This window comes from Myotis daubentonii, chromosome 1 (genome assembly GCF_963259705.1).
Source record: "Myotis daubentonii chromosome 1, mMyoDau2.1, whole genome shotgun sequence".
NCBI classification, from domain to species: domain Eukaryota; kingdom Metazoa; phylum Chordata; class Mammalia; order Chiroptera; family Vespertilionidae; genus Myotis; species Myotis daubentonii.
In genome coordinates, this window is record NC_081840.1 from 33,112,669 (window position 1) to 33,131,896 (window position 19,228).

At 42.3% G+C, this 19,228-nt stretch overlaps 1 protein-coding gene across 2 annotated transcripts; it reads left to right on the forward strand.

Annotated features, from left to right (window-relative positions):
* The first annotated feature begins 4,844 nt into the window (after window positions 1-4,844).
* SIX4 (SIX homeobox 4) lies at window positions 4,845-17,182 on the forward strand. 2 transcript variants are annotated; one of them, XM_059694769.1, is made up of 4 exons: window positions 4,845-4,944; window positions 5,153-5,979; window positions 8,631-9,316; window positions 12,800-17,182. In XM_059694769.1, exons 1-4 carry the CDS (start codon window positions 4,942-4,944, stop codon window positions 13,594-13,596), a joined length of 2,313 nt encoding a protein of 770 aa, XP_059550752.1. In that variant the 5' UTR covers window positions 4,845-4,941; the 3' UTR covers window positions 13,597-17,182. The 2 variants fall into 2 exon arrangements, with proteins under 2 accessions (XP_059550752.1, XP_059550745.1); XM_059694762.1 differs by lacking the exon at window positions 4,845-4,944 and having other exon boundaries at window positions 5,012-5,979.
* The last annotated feature ends 2,046 nt before the right edge of the window (window positions 17,183-19,228 follow it).

The window sequence follows — 19,228 nt, forward strand, 5'->3', positions numbered from 1 at the left end:
GCCCTCTGCCCCAGGCCTTCACCACACCAGACAGGCCTGTTTTGAACCAAATTTCTTATTCTCCTTTACCTGTTTCCTTATATGCTGCACAGGAGTACTATAATGGTTAAATTTCATGACATGTACATATACAAGGCCCTACTACAATGCCTTATACATAATAGAAACTCTGAAATGTACACCATTATTACTGGTAGGGGTCACTAACATAGAATGGTCAAAAACCTTTGAGAAGGAAAGCACTAATTGCAACAGATTTCTGAATCAAACAGAACCTCAGCCTATGTTAAAACCACCAAATTATCGAATTTACTACATTTCAGAAGACAGATGCACCTGGACCATTCTTCCCAAATCTGCTCATCCGCTAGCATTCCTATCTCAGTTAAGAGTAGATTCTACCTGTCTGGGGCAGTGTTTTTCTCAAATGCACACCCTGCTTTTCAGCCCCAAGGCTATGGATCCAGGCTGGGTTTTCCTCATCTGAAGAGCATATTTAGATATCATCCCTCCTCCTCCCCCAACCAACAACTTAGGAAAAGCAGATCCTCTCCCACAGGCCTCTGGAGTTCCAATGGGCCTGTTAACGCAATGCTGATCCTCTGGCCTACGGGTTGACATAAAACCCTGAGTGGACCAATAAAAAGCTTCCCTAGAATTTTTCAAATTGGCAGTAAGGGAAAAGCAGCACCGCCTCTTTAATGACGTTAGAGAATGTAAGCTGGGAACAACTCCTGAGAGCCCTGGTTCTAAACCTTCTGGGGAACGCTCTTTGAAAGATTAAAACTAATTTGAGAAAGGCAGGGACAAGTGAAATGACACCATGGGTCTTCATTTCACTGACCTGCTCTTCACATTGTTTGGTAGCATGATCCAATAAATTCATATTTTGTCGGAGGCCAGTTCAAGTGGGGTTTCCAGCCCCTGGGGAAATCCATATCCCCACAAAAAGGCAAGAATGCTGCTATCCCTAAGAGACCACTAGAACCCGACACTCATTCCATCTCTGCCAGGATCTTCTCCCTCCATTATTATTACCCATGAAACTCACTAAGTCATCCTCCTGTTACCCGCTAGTCATCAGTATTCCCACTGGCAGGTAGCTTGGTCACCGAGAACTCCCAGGCATTACATCCAAGGCTCCCTCTACCAGCCTTAACTATTCTCCTCATGTAAGTTTTTAAAACCCCAGGAAAGTATTCTGACTGTTCTAGTTTGGGGCAAGTGGCCATCCCTGCACCTATCAACTATGGCCATGATATTATGTAGACATAACCATTGTAGAAGGACTACTCTGTCCACTACACCACAGCAAACTGAGCGTTTCAATCAAAGCCCTTCATAATTTTTCCCCAACATGCCTTTTAAGCTAATCTCCCACCACACACTTAGATAAAACATATTTCAGACACGCTGAATTACTCAGTATTTTTACATAACTTCATGGCTCCATGCTTTTACTCATTTTGTTCCCAAATTAAAACTAATTTATGAGCTCTCTCCTTTTTCTCTCAAAATTCTTTTAAAGGCCCAGCTAAAAAGCCACTCCTCGTTGCCCTTTCTCCTTTCAAAATTAGTCTCTTTACCCTGACCATTCCCACACCCTGTATTTACTTATGAATGTTTTGTCTCTCCCACTGGCTTTTATACTCAGGATCAGAGACCCCAATCTATTCATCTTCCTATCTTTCAGTACCTGATGCAATACTTTGTACTTAATGAGAACTCAATAAATGTTTGGCAAATAAATGATCCTTTAGAAATGGTGACTACATATCATCAACCATTGGTCACTAAATAACAATAGAACACCTCCTCTACCTGGAAGATAGCTTTAGAATCTAGTTTTCTTAATGGTACCAGTACATAAGCTTTCTGAAATAGAAAGAATGTACCAAGATATGTCCCTCTGTCTTTCAGGCCAGCAAAGTCAGCCTTGAGAAAGAAATCTCCACTCTTGGTGGCAAAACCATTAAATATATTCAAGCAAAGTGTAACATTCTGTGCTGGACCAAATTTCCTTCAGTACACTAAAATGGCAAAACATTTCCAGATACTCTCATCGCTATCTTCAGGCAGGAAGGAAAAGATACAGGAACAAGAAGCTTGATTTTCAATCTCACACAATCCCAGCCTCAACTCTGTTTTCCCAAATTACAACACAGCTTTAGACTCTATAGCAGCACAGCAGACTCAATGTTCACAGCATGGCAGGCATAAAAAGCGAGGCAAAAGTATTCATCAATTTTACAAATCATTTGGCCAAACTAGTGCTCTAAGGTGAACCCTACACACCCTCAAGTCTGGTGTTCCATTATAGCTGACCATGCTGGAGTCGAGGACTTCCAGTCCACTTTGAATTGCTGCCAGAAGGAGCCTGCTAAAAGAATCCAGGAGCTGGTGTTGGATTTCATTCTGGTCCTATAGGAATCTCCTCCTGGAGCTATGGAATACCAATGTAGCCCAGGCTACTGATATCAACAAAAGGTCACTGTTGCTTCTATAGAATGTTGAACTTGGTGCTCTGGAGGCGCTATACAGAAGACACGCAGAGAAACCCAATACATGGTTTTCCAAGTCATTGAATTATATTTGATAGATAATACTCCTGAAGACTTCTATAACCTAAACTTGAATAGCCCTGTAATATAAACAAATTAATTTTTCTTAGGCATATACAACTGAAAAGTTTCCTACTTTGTACTATCAGGAGGAAGATAACAAACATTTAACAAAGATTAATTATGTGCCAGGTGCTTTTTGGCACATCTTATCTCATTTAATCCTCACAACAATGCTGTCCACTTTTTATAGTTAAATAGCTAATAAATGGCAGAGCTAGGATTAAACCTATGTCTAGCTAGCTGATCCCCAAATCCACATCCTTTCCACTAAACCACATTATCTCCTGTCTACTTTGCTTTGATAAGTAGGCTTTTAAAATTCAAGGAACTAAATGCAATGTGGTATCCTGGATTGGATCATGGAACAGGAGACAGACATCAGTGGAAAAACTGGTGAATCTAAATAAAGTCTAGAGTTTAATTAATAGTATTGCACCAATGTTAATTTGTTTGGATAAATGTACTATTACAATGTAAGGTGTTAACATTACAAAGAAAGTATATGGGAACTCTGTACTCTTTTCTTTTTTTGAGAGAGAGAAAGAGAGACATAGATTTGTTGTTCCACTTATTTATGCTTTCATTGGTTACTTCTTGTATGTCCCCTGACCAGAGATGGACATCAAACCTACAATGTTGGCGTATTGGGACGACTCTCTAACCAGCTGAGCTACCCGGCCAGGTCCTCTGTACTCTTTTTGTAACTTTTCTATAAGTCATAATTACAGAGGCAGGCATAAAAGGTGAGGCAAAAGTATTCATAAAATATAAATGAAATAAAAAATATATTCTTGAAAAAATCAAGGAAGATATTGATTTCAGAGACTGTCCTGAAGCTCAATATATAATTGGGCATTTTCAATGGGGTAGAAACACATGGTCTTTTCCATGACTATGAATTTTAAATCTACTGGAGAGGTCAGTGCTAGCTTCATTATGGTTGTACAAAAGTACATGAAGTACAAAATCAAATGACATCTTGGTTAACCATCAATAAAGTGCAGCCTGTCCAATGAAAAAGAAAACTTCACCAAGTTCATCATGACAGCAGGTGACCTAAACAGCTGCTCTAGAATATGCTGAAGTAGGCAATTATGGGTAATTGGGAAGCAGAAACAACATAAGGCCACCCTGAAATAAAGGTTAAGATGATGTAATTAAAATGTTGGATTTTCAGAAAAAGCATCAGTAAATGGACCCAACTGACTCACAGTAATCAGAGAAACAGAGATGGGGATCATCCTTTTTTGACTTAAGACCTTACACAAAACCATGAAGGAAAGACACATAACTGCAAAGAGCAGCAGACTCTACCCCCAGGCACTTCACCTCAAACCAGAGGGCAGGCTTCCATCTGTCTATGTTGTGGAAAGAGCTGCTGATCCTGCATTGATCTCCCCAAGACACCTGCACATAGAGATGATGTTTCTACCAGGAATGTCATCTTTAAAGAATTATTCATACACTTACATTTTTTTAAAAATGTTCATACAGAAGACTTAATTCACATACTGTTATGTAAATCTAAAGCTTGGATCTCTTCCACCCTACTCACCCTGAATAAACATGGTTAAATATTCTATATGCTTATGTTAAACTTAGTCGGATTGCCAGCCCTTCAGGTGATTTAAGATTAAACACATTTTTTAAGGCTTTTTGTTTTTGTCTTCTCAGTGGGCTTTTTATACCCCTTATTTTAAGGTTCCAAGCATTTTTCTCTTTGGAATTTTAACTTACCTTAAATGCTTCCCCTTTAGAACATTCCCTAGTGCCATCCTATTATTGACCCTTTTGAATACCCTTAATAAAGAGGTCAGAAAGAGGGGTAAAAGAGAGCAAAAGATAGGGAAGTTTCTGAGTTGTCCTCTTTGAAATTCTGTCATCTGAATATGCTGAGGGGGGGTTCTCTTTGTTAAGAATTTCTCCTCCGGACCTTTAGGCCACACAATTGTTATCCCCTCTGGAATCGTCGGGGACTGTCTTTGAAAGGGTCTGTTGTCCAGTTTTCAGGCCGCGTTAGGTAATTTCCCACCCGGGAACATGGCCTGAAAAGAATGTCGGTGTTTTCCTTCAGGTATAGGTGCCTGGGGGTCAGGGGGAGAGGGAAAGGCAAGGGGTGGAGTGGGAGGCGGGTGATCGACAAGGATAGAAACGGTGTCTCCTCCTCCCTCTGAATGCGAAATAGCCAATGAGGTGGCGCCGCCCGGCCGGCCGGGCCGCCAGTGCCATATAGTATGCAGCAACCCGAGGAGTCACGTTGGGGGAACGGCAGAAAGCAGCTATCCTTTTACACTACTTTGCTCTAGCAGCTATCTTAATGGTGACTGCGTGGTCGGGGGGAAACCTGATCGGCCAGATCCAGCCGAAACCGGGAGGGAGGGAGTGGGCTTTCCGGAGGGGGGGAGGGGGGAGGGAGACGAAGAAGGAGGAGTAAGAGAGGGGGAAAGAAAGAGGAAAAGAGTGCGAGGGAGTGAGGGAGGGAGGAAAATAAACAACAAAAAATGTCCTCTTCCTCCCCCACCGGGCAGATTGCAAGTGCGGCGGACATCAAGCAGGAGAATGGGATGGAAAGCGCCTCGGAAGGGCAGGAGGCGCCTCGAGAAGTGGCGGGGGGCGCGGCGGCGGGGCTGAGCCCCCCGGCTCCAGCCCCTTTTCCCCTGGAGCCGGGGGACGCCGCCGCCAGGGTGAGCGGAGAGGAAGGGGCAGTGGCGGCGGCGGCGGCGGCCGGAGCCGCGGCGGATCAGGTACAACTCCACTCGGAACTTCTGGGCAGGCACCACCACGCCGCCGCCGCCGCGCAGACCACACTGGCCTTCTCGCCCGACCATGTCGCCTGCGTGTGCGAGGCGCTGCAGCAGGGGGGCAACCTGGACCGCCTGGCCCGGTTCCTGTGGTCCCTGCCCCAGAGCGACCTGCTACGTGGCAACGAGAGCTTGCTGAAGGCGCGGGCGCTGGTGGCCTTCCACCAGGGCATCTACCCCGAGCTCTACAGCATCCTCGAGAGCCACAGCTTCGAGTCGGCCAACCACCCGCTGCTGCAGCAGCTCTGGTACAAAGCGCGCTACACCGAGGCCGAGCGAGCCCGCGGCCGGCCGCTGGGCGCCGTGGACAAGTACCGGCTGCGCAGGAAATTCCCCCTGCCCCGCACCATCTGGGACGGCGAGGAGACGGTGTATTGTTTCAAGGAGAAGTCGCGCAACGCGCTCAAGGAGCTCTACAAGCAGAATCGCTACCCTTCGCCGGCCGAGAAGCGGCACCTGGCCAAGATCACCGGCCTCTCCCTCACCCAGGTCAGCAACTGGTTCAAGAACCGCCGGCAGCGCGATCGGAACCCCTCGGAGACCCAGTCCAAAAGGTGAGCGCCAACTTTCCTCCTCCTCCTCCCCCTTCCTCTCCCCCACCCCCTTCCCAGCTTTCTTTTCCTCCTGGCGCTCGCAAACATGGCGCTTACCTTCCCCACCAGCCTGGTCCGGCTGCCCACCTCTCCCCGCCCCCCACCTCTCTCTCCCGGACCGAGAAAGGGGGGCGGCGGTGGCTAGGGGCGGGAGAACCTCTCCCCTTCCCCCCACCCCCCAGAAGTTTCTCGTCGCCTGCCTAGGTCTCAGTCCCCGCCCCCACCTCGGCTGGTCACTGCTGCCCGATTTCCCACCCCCTTCCCTCTGGCTTTGAAGTTGCCACTCTCTCCCCGCTTCTGGCGGGGCCAAGGAGCGTGTGTAGGCGCCGGAAGGGCCACTCCGGCTGCCCGAGGCCGGCGGAGGTTGCCAGCGCTGGCGGGGTCCGCACCTCCGCGGGGTCGCACCGACCGGCGCGCGGGGCTCCCCGACCCCCAGGGCGCCACTGCCCACTGCGCGCAACCCACCCCCGCCTCCCCCTGCGCCTGTGCGCGCTGGGGGTCGCTTTGGCGGCGCTGGAGGAAGGAGAGAGCTGGTGAGGGCTGGCTGCGCAGAAGGGGGTCTGGGACCGTCGAGGTTTTCCATGACAGAGTTAATCATTCACTCCGCCTGCCTTGGTTCCCTTCGCGGCCGCGGCAACGTGGGGCGTCGGTGCGCCTCGGCTCTGCGGTGTTTTGAAACCTGATTCTGAACTCCTTCGGATCGGATTTCAGCGCCGCTGGGGTAGTGGGGCTGCGGGCTGCTTCCTGGGCCCCAGAACACAGCCTGGCTCCCACCTGGCACCGTGGTTGGGGGCCATGGCTGGCAGAAGGAGGAAGGAGAGCAGGGAGGAGTGGGGGTGCTATCAACTCCGCACCTCCCAAGAGCCCACCCTGGCGGGTTTGAACTTTTTGACTAGCTGGGGTTTTTTTCCCCTCGGCTGGTAGGATATAATCGGGTTTCCTCCTCTTTTGAGCGTCCTCCCGAGTCAGACACCTGGTGTGTGTGTCTGTATTTTGAGTGAAGTAAGAAGGTGGCCTAAAGAGATGGTGTCTCTAGCCCCAAGGCTCTGCTCCGGGAAGGAATCTGGGGGCCCCGGAGCCTGCCCGGCCGGGCCAAGGTGACCACCCGGGCCAAGGTGACCACCCGGCGCATTCCGGAACCCGCAGCGGCCCTTCCTGCCCCTGCGCTCCTGCAAGGCCCGACGACCCTGACGTTCCCATCTCCAGGCGGGGAGATGGGTGCTGGCCGGAGTCCGGCCTCGCGGTAACCAAAACAAAACGTTCACTGAGGCCTGCGGGAGACCCAGAGGAGGCGCGTTGGTAACGCCACGCCACCTGCCCCCACACCCGTTTGAGGCCACGGATCCCGTGGCTCGAGCCCCGACAGAATCCCGGCAGCTGGAGGCAGAGGGTGGAGAGCGGGTGCCAGGCGCAGGCCAGCTGCCCTGCGCGTTCTCGGGTCTCCTCCACCACATTCTACCTGCTTCTCTCCCCCCTCCAACCCTACACCGCCCACCCCCCCACTCCCCGCCCGGGGCCCAGTTGCCAGTTGCCTCGTTTAGGCCCCTCTCCGGATCTACCTCCCACCCGCACCCCCGGTGAGTCACCCTCGCAGACGGCGACGGCTGCTCAGCCTCAGCTCGTAAATCAAAGCGCTTTCTGCGCTCCTGGCCCCGCAGCCCAAAGCCACAGTAATCCCCTCCCCTCGGCATGAAAGCGAACCGACCATGCGAACCGACCGCTGGGCACCGCAGGGATGTCGGATCTTCTTATGGGCCAAGTCCCACCGAGCAATGTCCTACTCACCATTTCTCCCCCATCTGCCTACCCTCAGACCAAATGGGAAACCTCCACCATTACCCTTCCCTGGATTTCTTATTCCCCCCAAATTGGGGAGCTGAGAAACACAGCCCTGTGTGGAACAGAAGGACCAAGGGTGCTGGCTGGGGAGGGGTCTGATAGTTACTAGGCAGCTGAGCGACCCACCCTTTCCCTCCCACCTCACCAGGGCACAGGATGGTGTGTGTTAACTAGGCCCCTATGGCTTCCTTTGGATTCAAGGGCGACTGCACATTACAGTTCTTGGGTTGAAAGTGCCTTTCCTACAAGGCCAGCCACTTTGTTGAATGAAAGAGTTGTCAGTCTGGTGGAGTAGAAGTTTGGGAGCAGGTGAGAAAATGATATCTTGTTAACTACCTGACAAACAAAACAGAACACTTTCCACCTCCTGCTCCTTTTGCACTTTCTTTTACTTTCAAAATCACGCTAATCTGAATTGGTGTGAAGGCAGGGGAAGGAGTTCCTAAACAGGAAAGACTGACCAAGTTATTTAGTGAGTTTTTTTTCTATGGTATACTGGTAGGTAGTGGCATATTTAACAGTAAGGAAAAACTTCAGTGCTCTAAAAATAATTCTCCTGTAAATTCTGTTGAATTTACACCTTCCCAGATTTTCTGTCTGGTCAGAATCTGCTGAAAGGCCTCATAGTTTAAACAGGACTAAATGATTTCTTGCTGTGCTTTCCTTGAATGCTACCTTTAATGGGGTTGGAAGCTGGTTTTCCACACAAATGGCACGATGTAGAATGTCAGCCCTCTGACCTTCTTCATGCCTTGGTTTCCCTCTCAATACAGCGAGTCAGATGGCAATCCCAGCACTGAAGATGAATCCAGCAAGGGTCATGAGGATTTGTCTCCTCATCCACTCTCCGGCGCATCTGATGGTGTCACCAACCTCAGCCTTTCCAGTCACATGGAGCCAGTATACATGCAACAAATTGGAAATGCTAAGATACTAAGCTCCTCTGGAGTTTTGTTGAATGGAAGCTTGGTACCTGCAAGTACTTCACCTGTCTTCCTTAATGGTAATTCTTTCATTCAGGGACCCAACGGAGTTATCCTAAATGGATTAAATGTGGGAAATGCACAGACAGTGTCATTGAACCCACCCAAAATGGCATCAAACATTGTGAGCAATGGTATGTCCATGACTGACATACTGGGCTCTACCTCGCAGGATGTGAAGGAATTCAAAGTCCTCCAGAGTTCTTCAGCTAACTCAGCAGCCACCAGCTCCTACAGCCCCAGTGCTCCGGTGTCCTTCCCGGGGCTGATCCCCAGCACTGAGGTGAAAAGAGAAGGCATTCAAACAGTGGCTTCCCAGGACGGAGGCTCTGTCGTGACTTTTACTACCCCAGTGCAGATTAATCAGTATGGCATTGTCCAGATCCCCAATTCCGGAGCCAACAGCCAGTTTCTTAATGGAAGCATTGGATTCTCTCCACTGCAGCTGCCTCCTGTTTCAGGGGCAGCTTCACAAGGTAACATTCTCATTTGGTACTATAATGCACCGGTCATGTTTAGCCAGCTGCTGTAAGTGACACATTTGGTGAGAGCTATGGATTGATGTGACTGTTCAGGTACCCTGTTGGCAGCCCCAGCTGCAGACTAGCCTTGATTTGTTTCTCCTTCTTCACAATACCCGTGTCATATGCAGCTTGCCTGCTGCCCTGGCATCATGGAGATGGGCTTTTATTTTCCTAACAACTGAATGGAAAAATAAAGTTCATAGCAAGTCTTGTCAGGTCTACGATGATAGAAATACGATAAGTCAATCGGTGCTTACAAAATAACCCATTGTTTGACATTTTAAGATTAAAAATTAATATTGCTAAGAACACATAGTTAGTGAAGCAGTTGATAAGAATGTGTACACTTTACCTAAGCATTATTTATTTGACTATAAAGTGTTTTAGAAGAGCAAGATTGGATCAGTTGTGTTTGATTCCTGTTCCTCCTTTAAATAAGACTAACAGATCTAAAGGAAAACCAGAAGAGCATGTGATTGGCTGTCTATTGCTTTGCATGTGTACTCACCTCCCAAGTGCAGTTTATTAGTGAGAGCAACTGTAACCCTTATTTTATGTGCTTGTGGCTTTACTAACAATCGGCTAAAGAAAGCACTGATCTAAAATTGGGGAAACCAGAAGCTGATATGCCAATTCTTCACTGACTTTAACCAAGTCTGGATGGCTCTATGTCATTTTTTTTTTTTTTAATATAGAAACAGGAATGGTCAGAATGGCAGTGAAGGTTGCATATCCCATTGCATTCAAGGGAGCGCGATATTAATGCATGGTTGCCTTCCTACAAGCAAGTCTGAAAGTCCAGATTGTTTTATCAACACAAAATAAGTAATTGTTTGCCTTAAAGGTCAGCTTCCTATAAAATGGCTTTATCAAGAAAAAAAATCTATAACAACTGTGATCTACTTCAGCTTATTTGAGGCGTAAATGGAAAAATTGTAATGGAGTGAATTCCTTTCGGTACATTTGTTTCTCTTTAGGTAAAATGGTAGTAAAACAAAACAGTCCTGCAGCATACTATTTATTTTTTCATTGTTCCAGGTTATGGAAAGGATTAAGCTAAGTCACTATCCAACAGAGGGCAAAAATATGAAAACCACAGGGAAAGCCAAAGTGCTTAGTTTTATAATATTTTAATGTGGATCTAATCCCTTGTCTTGCGTTAGGAAATTTCCAAACAGTATGTAACATTTTAGAGAACATATTTGCCAAAAAGCTTGGTATATAGATTGGGCGAGGAGAAAAGCAGAAATACTTTTCACATGTAATCTAGAAAAGTGCTACCATAGAAAAGTATTGCAAACTAATGACTAATTCTTTAATGGGGTCTTTAATATGAATAAAAATAGCATTTTCAGTTTATAAAGTTAAACTCAAATGACAGAGCTGTCAATCCTTAGACTGAGTGACTGGAAGGCTTAAGTTTAACCAGATGGGTCCAGGAAGCAATGTTTCTTCACTGTAGTTATGTATTGCAGTTCTTAATAAAGCATTTGGGGATTCAGCCTTTCTCAAAAAGAGATACCTGAGCCTTTCTTAAAAATACCTAGACAAGATAGATAATCTTTCTATAGTTGGCATTTATATGGGAAAGCAGAATATCTACATTTTTTCTTACTTTTTAATATGAGAAAATAAGGATTTTTCTTATTTCCATCATTGCAAAGTTATACTTTGTACCTGTATCATTTTTCAATTGGATTTTTTTAGCTGATTTTTAAATTATTGTTCAATTTATAATTTAATTGCAGTTATATTTAAATGTCAAGTTTTAGATTATATCTGTTTTCCCCCTTCATTGATATGTTATCATTTCTATGTATTCATAAACATTGCTTTATTTATATTTAATAGCAGTTGGGAAAATGTCACATTTATTATATTATTTATGGCACTACCAAAAAGTAACTGATTATTTTGTTCACATATGCACTGGCAATCAATTTCACAACCACATAACACAAGAAAGTAAACATCTATTTCAGATAGTTTTTGCTACAGTTTAGCAGCCAACAGGAATTTTAAGGCATACTTCAGTTGAAGTTAAACTTTTTCAAATAAAAACCTTTTTCATTCATTCGGCCTAGAACAAACATTAACATTAGGAAACAGCCCAAACATACATAGAAATGTTTTTCTTAACACAAGTATTTCCATGATGAATATTTTCAAGTGGTTAATTTTTTAAGTTCAAATATAGTGTGTTTGTTTTCTTTTTCTTTTCTTTTTTCATTTTAAAGACATTCCTTTGCATTTAGGATATTTTAAAATGTTTGGAAGACATAAATAGCTCTGTGGCATTGATTTATCAATGTAAATGGTAATATAATCACAAAATTATTGTAGTAATTCAAGAAGACAGATGTTTTACTTGAATTGCCTTTACTATTGGGCTGTTTTCTCAAAATGATAAAGAGAGTTTACTGAACATCTAATTCAAGATCAGGGTAAATAGCTCTTCTGAAACTATTCTGTCACAAAACTCCCCCACGTCTACCTTTCCTTCGGTGGCAAGATAATTGCCATCATTTCACTATGCCTATGTAAAGAATCAGAAATAAAAGTTTTATTTGATGGTGGGAGCTGGGGCAAGAATCTGATTCACCTACATTATCTGAGTTACCTGATTTGCACATCTTCTCAGCTTTCTACTTACATTTCTTTTTCTACTTCTGGTCTCTGCAGACTATAATAACAAGAGCCTCAAAAGATTCAAACTTTTTAGAGAAGCATTAGCTCTAGTTCTTTATATTAATCTATGTATTTTAAAGCCCATTTCATTATTATCATTAATTTTTCCTATCACTACAACACCAAAAATTCAGAACTGGCACAAGAAAAGAAAAACATCCTATTGAATGTTTTGTTGACTTGACATTATTTTATGGCTAGTTTGGTGAAAGTTTGCAACTTGTCTGTACAGGTTTATATGGTTAACATTAAGCCCCAGGGTAACTCATTTTATGTGGCATTTTCTACATTTCCATTTACTGGTATATGTTATGTGAGTTACTGAGCTTGTCCTGAACAAAGGCATTTTATTTTGCATTTGTGTTTTCTAATTCTAACTGATACAGTTAGTAATGACTCTCAACTAAGTGAAAGATAACAAGTTGGGATCTATATGGAAAATAATGAATATTTTTTTATGAACCAGAAACTTGACTAAAATTAGAACTTGGAAAAGATTGTTTTTCACATTTGGTTTCTAAACCAGTAGTTCTCACTCCCACTTGGTCATCAGAATTCCTCGGGGAGTTAAAAATACACCTGTTCTAGAACTTACTGAGCCAGATTTTTAGGAGTGGAGCCTGGGACTCAATAGTTTTAAGTGCTCATGGTGATTCTACTGAACTTGAGGAAAGTCATGTGTGTAAAAAAGCAACTTTTTTCTTTCCTTATCAGTTTAATCAATGATCATCTGTACTTTTTTTTTAGGTAATGTTTCAGTAAATTCAAGCACTTCAGATGGGAGCACATTTACAAGTGAGTCTACCACAGTCCAGCAAGGAAAGGTTTTCTTGAGCTCTCTTGCTCCCAGTGCAGTGGTGTACACTGTTCCTAATTCAGGCCAGACTATAGGGTCTGTTAAACAAGAGGGCTTGGAGAGGAGCCTGGTCTTTTCTCAGTTGATGCCTGTCAATCAGAATGCACAAGTAAATGCAAATATATCTTCTGAAAATATCTCGGGGAGTAGCCTCCATCCACTGGCCTCCTCATTAGTTAATGTAGCCCCAACTCACAGTTTTTCCCTGACTCCCCCTACCCTACTAAATCCCACTGAACTAAACCCTGACATTGCTGATAGCCAGCCAATGTCTGCACCTGTGGCAAGCAAATCTACTGTGACATCTGGCAGCAGCACTAACTATGCAACTCTTCAGAACTGCTCCCTTATTACTGGTCAAGATCTATTGTCCGTCCCCATGACCCAGGCTGCCCTTGGGGAAATAGTTCCTACCGCTGAAGATCAGGTGGGTCACCCATCCCCAGCAGTACACCAGGATTTTGTCAGAGAACATCGGTTGGTTCTGCAATCAGTAGCTAACATAAAGGAGAATTTCTTAACAAATTCAGAGAGCAAAGCCACAAGCAGCTTAATGATGCTGGACTCCAAATCCAAGTATGTCCTAGAGGGCATGGTTGAGACTGTCTGTGAAGACCTGGAAACAGACAAAAAAGAGCTTGCCAAGCTTCAAACCGTCCAATTGGATGAAGATATGCAAGACTTATAAACTTTATCTCCCTTCCCCGCCCCCCCTTTTTTTTCTGGCATCAGACAGCAAATCTTTTCACAAAGCCCTGAGGACATAAAGCATTTTCCCATTTGAAGGGAAACACTAGTTTTGCAAGTAAAATGCATTCAAGAGACTTTGGATTGATCTGCATGAAGATCACAGTTAAACATACAGAAGGAGGACTGCATTACTGCAGTCTTTTTCTTCACATATGTTCTCTCTTAAATAGATGGAGACAAAGGAATGAGATGGAATATATCAAGTCAAAGTGTATCATTTGGTTGACTTAATATAATTCTGAGGTCAAATGGAACTTGATAGTTTTTTAAATTAAAAATGTATGCACCTAACAAAATTAAATATCCCTACAGAGCATTAGAAACAATATAATTCTTTTTGTTTACTTTTACTCCATGGGCATTGATATGGTTAAGTAGCATAAATGGTACTCCACTATTCTAAGGGTATATTTTTGAATATGTGCATTTCTGTTTTTCAACATTTTTGTGAAAGTCTTGGTTTGTCTCTACATGTTTCCAAATGTGATTGCTAATAGTTCTGTGTGGCTGAGAAAGTTTGCAACTCCACTAAAAACTCTGAAACAAATTTCAGTATGAGTGTAAATATATTAGTCCTATAAGCAAGGATTTGAGTAAGTACAGTGAATTTTATTTATGCTGTATATGTTTCTCTGATACTTCAGACACTATGAACTAAAAAGAAAAATGTTTTCTTACTGTTTAATTTATTTTTATTGTTTGAACAGGAAGTGAACATAGTTATTTCCAACAAAGTTTTACTTTTTGTAGAATTCTAAAAGTAATTATTTTTATCAGGAGTCTATTAAGGTCAATATTAATAACACTGAAACAGGAAATCCAACTCCCAATTTTGGAATTTTGGTACTTTTTTTCACATCCTTGTTCTTTATTTAGCAGCTCTCCGATTCATTTAAATATGTTTTATATAGAATTCTATGTGCCTTTTTAACCTTGTGGCCTTTTTATTATTCTTACTAAGGTACAGAAGTGTCAACAGAAGCACTGATGGCTCTTTTCTACTATTCTAACAGGGTTAATTTCACCACAGAATTGCTTTAAATTGAAGAACTTAAGTTTTGCTTTTATTATTATGTATAATGTTTATGATGCAAATGGGTGAACAATCAATTACTGTTAATGCTTTTCATTACAATGAAAATAACAATTTAGACTATCACATACAATCAATTCTGTAGGCTATGAAAACAACCATTTTAAAGTAAAGAGAGAATATGTAGATTCTATTGAGCAAAATTCTATCCTGTTGAAACTTAGTTCTAAATGTTTTGAATCAGATCTTACATTATGACATATGACTGTTGTTTGCACTATATTATCATGTCTTCTTCAAAAGTAAATCTTTTGGAGTTTCTGTCAGAAGCTTGTTTGATAATGTTGTGAGCTGTGGGTACAATTTTTATCAGGACTCTGAACACAAGTTGTAATAATGCAAATATCCTTCTGTAGTGAGTAAAGTCTCTGATCTATGAAAAGCAAGAAAAGTGGGAAAATGATCTCTTCAGAGATGACTTAAAGTTGTTGAACATAAACATGTCACTACAACTTGCTTTCTTTAATAACAGAACAAAGGGTTTACTCTAGATCACTACATGCCGAGCATGTTGAATAAGGGCCATAGAGGATTTAACTTCTGTCAAATGGAAGTTATTGCAAATGGAACTTGGCAGGCATAGATGAAGAGCCCAATGAAGAATTCCTCTTCCATCACTTTGATAAAGAACTTAGATCCCATTTTTTTATAGAATTGATTAATGTTTCCAAACTGTTGAAACTTACATGTTTTTCATTTTGTTTTTTACAAAGTCAGGTGTTTCAGAATTCTCTTCCACTCCACCACTACTTATACAGCTTGTTTCTTCTTTGGGTGTGTGCTGATCATGTTACTGAGATTAATTACATGGTGTAGTTTACATGAAAATGATGTTTTCCACTTGATTGCTGCAGATATCAAGAGTTTATTAATTATTTAAAAATAACCATCCAGTAAGGGAGGTGGGAAGGTTTTAAAAGGTGTATATGTTATATATATATATATATATAACTGGAAAGGTTTTCTGTCTTCCAAAAATACAATAAGCCTCTTTTATTCATAGTTCTTCCTCTTTTTTCCCATAAGAAAAAGAAGATAGCACAAAACTTAAGACTTACCTAGAAATCCATTCATACTCCCAACATGATGTAATTATAACCCTACAATTACTCCAGGTAGCTACACAATATACCAGGTAAGAATCAATGCACATTATAAAGAACTTACTGTTCTTTTCTAATCTTTCAGTAAATTGCGGGCCGGTTGATATGTAGCCCATGTATATGTGAATGAAATAAGATAAATCCCATGATCTCCATGCACAGAATTGCAAATGTCTTTTGCAATACCAAGGGCCAGACCTCAGAACCCTTGGAGTTCATGTGGCAGAATTCCTCTCCTGCATAAACCAATGCTTGAAGATGCTGCAAATGACCCTCTGATGACCCCCACAGAGGAATCAGAATAGGGGTAAATAACTCTCCCTGCAAACCCCAACCCTGCGTCTGGCTGTGGGATTTTTGATGTGAGCCTAACTATGCACTCTAGCAACCAGAATTTGGCATTATAGCTCTTAGTTATATCTAGTAAAGGACAGTCTATTGTTTAAAGAGAAGGTGCATTTGTTCCTCAATCAAGCAAAAGCACCTGTGTTGTACTGCTTTATAGCTCATGTATATTTATAGCAATGAAAAGACTGAATTGTGTACGTTTCAGTGCCTTTCTTGTGCTACGAAAGGCAGGTAGACGTCATAGCCATAGATAAATATCCGTAGTTAAATTGCACACTGACCTTAAATCACCTTGTATATGCCCTTACATCTTGCATGGTAACAGTTGGATTATTGGCCATGTGTTGCAGCCTGCGCTGATACATCTTAGACAAGTGTGCATTAGTACATAGCCAGAAGTTCATTCTTTAAAATGTTTTTGACAGATCATCTCATACAAATATAAATAATTCAGGAAAACCGAGGGAAAGACTTAACATTTTACAGAAGATGTTTCAAAGCCTTCCTAGAACTTAGATGATTAGAGCCTAACATTTATTTTGTATCTAATTGATACATCATGTTGATTTAATATTACAACCATACATTTTATTAATCAAAATTATATAGCATGTGACTCTTGGCTTTCAGGGTTATCAAAAAAAATTTTATTCTTTAGTTGCATGTACTGTATGTTTAGAGGCAACCAGTTATATACTCAATATGGTTTTACTGTGCCTTACACAAAGAGAAAATCTATACAGAATGTATATCATGGGATGGGGTAACAGAGTCTTTACTGCACTGTTAGGTGATGGCACACAGAGCATGTCCCAGAACATTTCTGTGCTTAATTACCCAACCAAAGAGATCTAAAGTATGTATGTTGTACTGTAATAGGGGTTTATGCCTGGACAATTAAGTGTTTTATTTGTTTTCTGAAATGATGTGAACTTATTTTTCTAAACACTATGCTAAATAAACTTTATATTTATACATACCATATGTTGAAAGTTGTTTTTTCCTGAAAAAGCAAAGAAGGAAAAAGAAAATAAAAAACCACATAAACATTTCATATAGGCTGGCAAATAGAAGAACAAAAGAAGTCATTTTGGAAAAATAGTATTTATTGATCTCTGTACAAAATTATGCAATTCATTTAACTGTACTGCATACTCAGAATTTAATGGTTACAGTTCTTCTTTCCTTTAAGGAAAGAAATGCTTCTTATTCATTTGGGTGTCCCAAAATCTGAATCTGGTACTCTAGAAGATTTAATGAAATTAAGTTGAAAGGTCCAAAGATTTTTCCATTCCCCATCTTAATGAAAGAGCTCACTATAACCACCTTTAATCGATAGATAGATTGGTAGATAGATAGATAGGTAGATAGGTAGGTAGATTATGATTTCAGAGAGGAAGAGAGAGGGGGAGAGAGTTAGAAACATAAATGATGGAACCATTGATCGGCTGCCTCCTGCATACCCCCTTCTGGGGATTGAGCCCACAATCCAGGCATGTGCCCTTGAACGGAATTGAACCCTGACCTCCTGGTTCATAGGTCGATGCTCAACCACTGAGCCACACCAGCCAGGCTGTAACCCACCTTTTAAAGTACTCGCATTAGCCAAAGTCTGGTTACACCACAGTTGGGTCCACCACTAGTTTGACATAAAGTTATGGACAGAACTGCATTACTGAGTGTATAGAAGCCCTAGCTGTGGTACAGTTTGGTCCTAATTTTAAAATTACATGGTAGCTGATTGTGTGTGCCTCCCACACTGAAATGAAGAGGAGACTACTAATTAAATAGAACTGTACAATTCTATTACAAAACTAGTTAAAGCCATCAAGTTAATTTCAGATATTATGCCTAGATTTTTTATATTCTTGTCATTCAGTTCATTTATTTAGTTTAGCAATTTTCTATGTAGTTAATCCAGTTAAAGAGAATAGTGTCTCAGTAAGGGAGTACAGGGTCAGAGTATTGTGAAGTGATTACATTTTATAACATCTTAACCAAACAAGCATTTCAAAACATTTGACAAGGTCACTGACCTTCAAACATATTTTGGCTCCTGGAAAACTAGCAAGTCAAATAAAATCCCTCAATGGGAATTCAAGACCTTCAGCTATATGATTGTATCTAACTTTTCCAGTTTCTCTTAAGAAATAATAAATGTGGAAATTTACCTTTGCACATCACCATTGCCAATACAAGAAGGGCTAGTAAAGCAAACAAGATACATTCAGATAATGGTCAGTGCTACAAAGTCAACAACAGGGTAATGGGGTTAAGAATGGAAAATGGTAGAGGTGGACTATACATTAGATTGGTCAAGGAAGGTCACTAAGGAAGTAACATTTCAGCAGAGAAGCTTGAATGATGAAAGGGAGCCAGCAAGCCAGACCTAGAAAATAGCATTCCAGACAGGGAACAGCAGGGCCCGAGGGGGGCGCAGAGCGGCTAGATCACAGTGTTAACTCTAGGAGTCATGTGATAGGAGATCCAGTCAGAGAGATAGGCCAGTCTCATCACAGGTAGAGCTTTATTATTCTGTGCCAAATAGTTTGGATTTGAGTCTGAGAAGCAAGGAATGATGTAACATGATTTACACTAGAATATCACCAGGCTTATTCCTTGGAGAATGGAATTGTAGGAGGCAAGAGTGAAGGCAGGAATTTCTAAACGATGTCAGGTTGTCCTAAACTGTTAGACAGGAAATACTTGAAGCATGTATAGCAGTTTGTCCCCAAGTGTCTCCAGAATTTCGAGCTCTCCGAGCTTACTGTCTACTCTGCCTCCTGCTGTTAACCAAAGCTGCCAGCTTCCTGCTGGGATTGTCCCAGCCTGAACCTGTTCCCTGAACTCCAGGCTGGTAGATCCAGTTCCCTAGTGGATATTTTCAGAATGTCCCAGTCAACTATGATTCCATATATGAATTTTTAAACTATTGTCTTTGCTCTAAGTCTATTCCCCACCCTCTGTTCCTCATTTTCTTAGCATTCATTAACCGATTGGCCAAGTAAAAAATCTGGGATTCATAG

Excerpts from the sequence above, each read along its gene's own strand:
- SIX4 (XM_059694762.1), top strand. The coding sequence starts at position 5,126 with ATGTCCTCTTCCTCCCCCACCGGGCAGATTGCAAGTGCGGCGGACATC. Across the intron at positions 5,980-8,630 it reads TCGGAGACCCAGTCCAAAAG|CGAGTCAGATGGCAATCCCA; the intron begins GTGAGCGCCAAC and ends CTCTCAATACAG. Across the intron at positions 9,317-12,799 it reads TTCAGGGGCAGCTTCACAAG|GTAATGTTTCAGTAAATTCA; the intron begins GTAACATTCTCA and ends CTTTTTTTTTAG.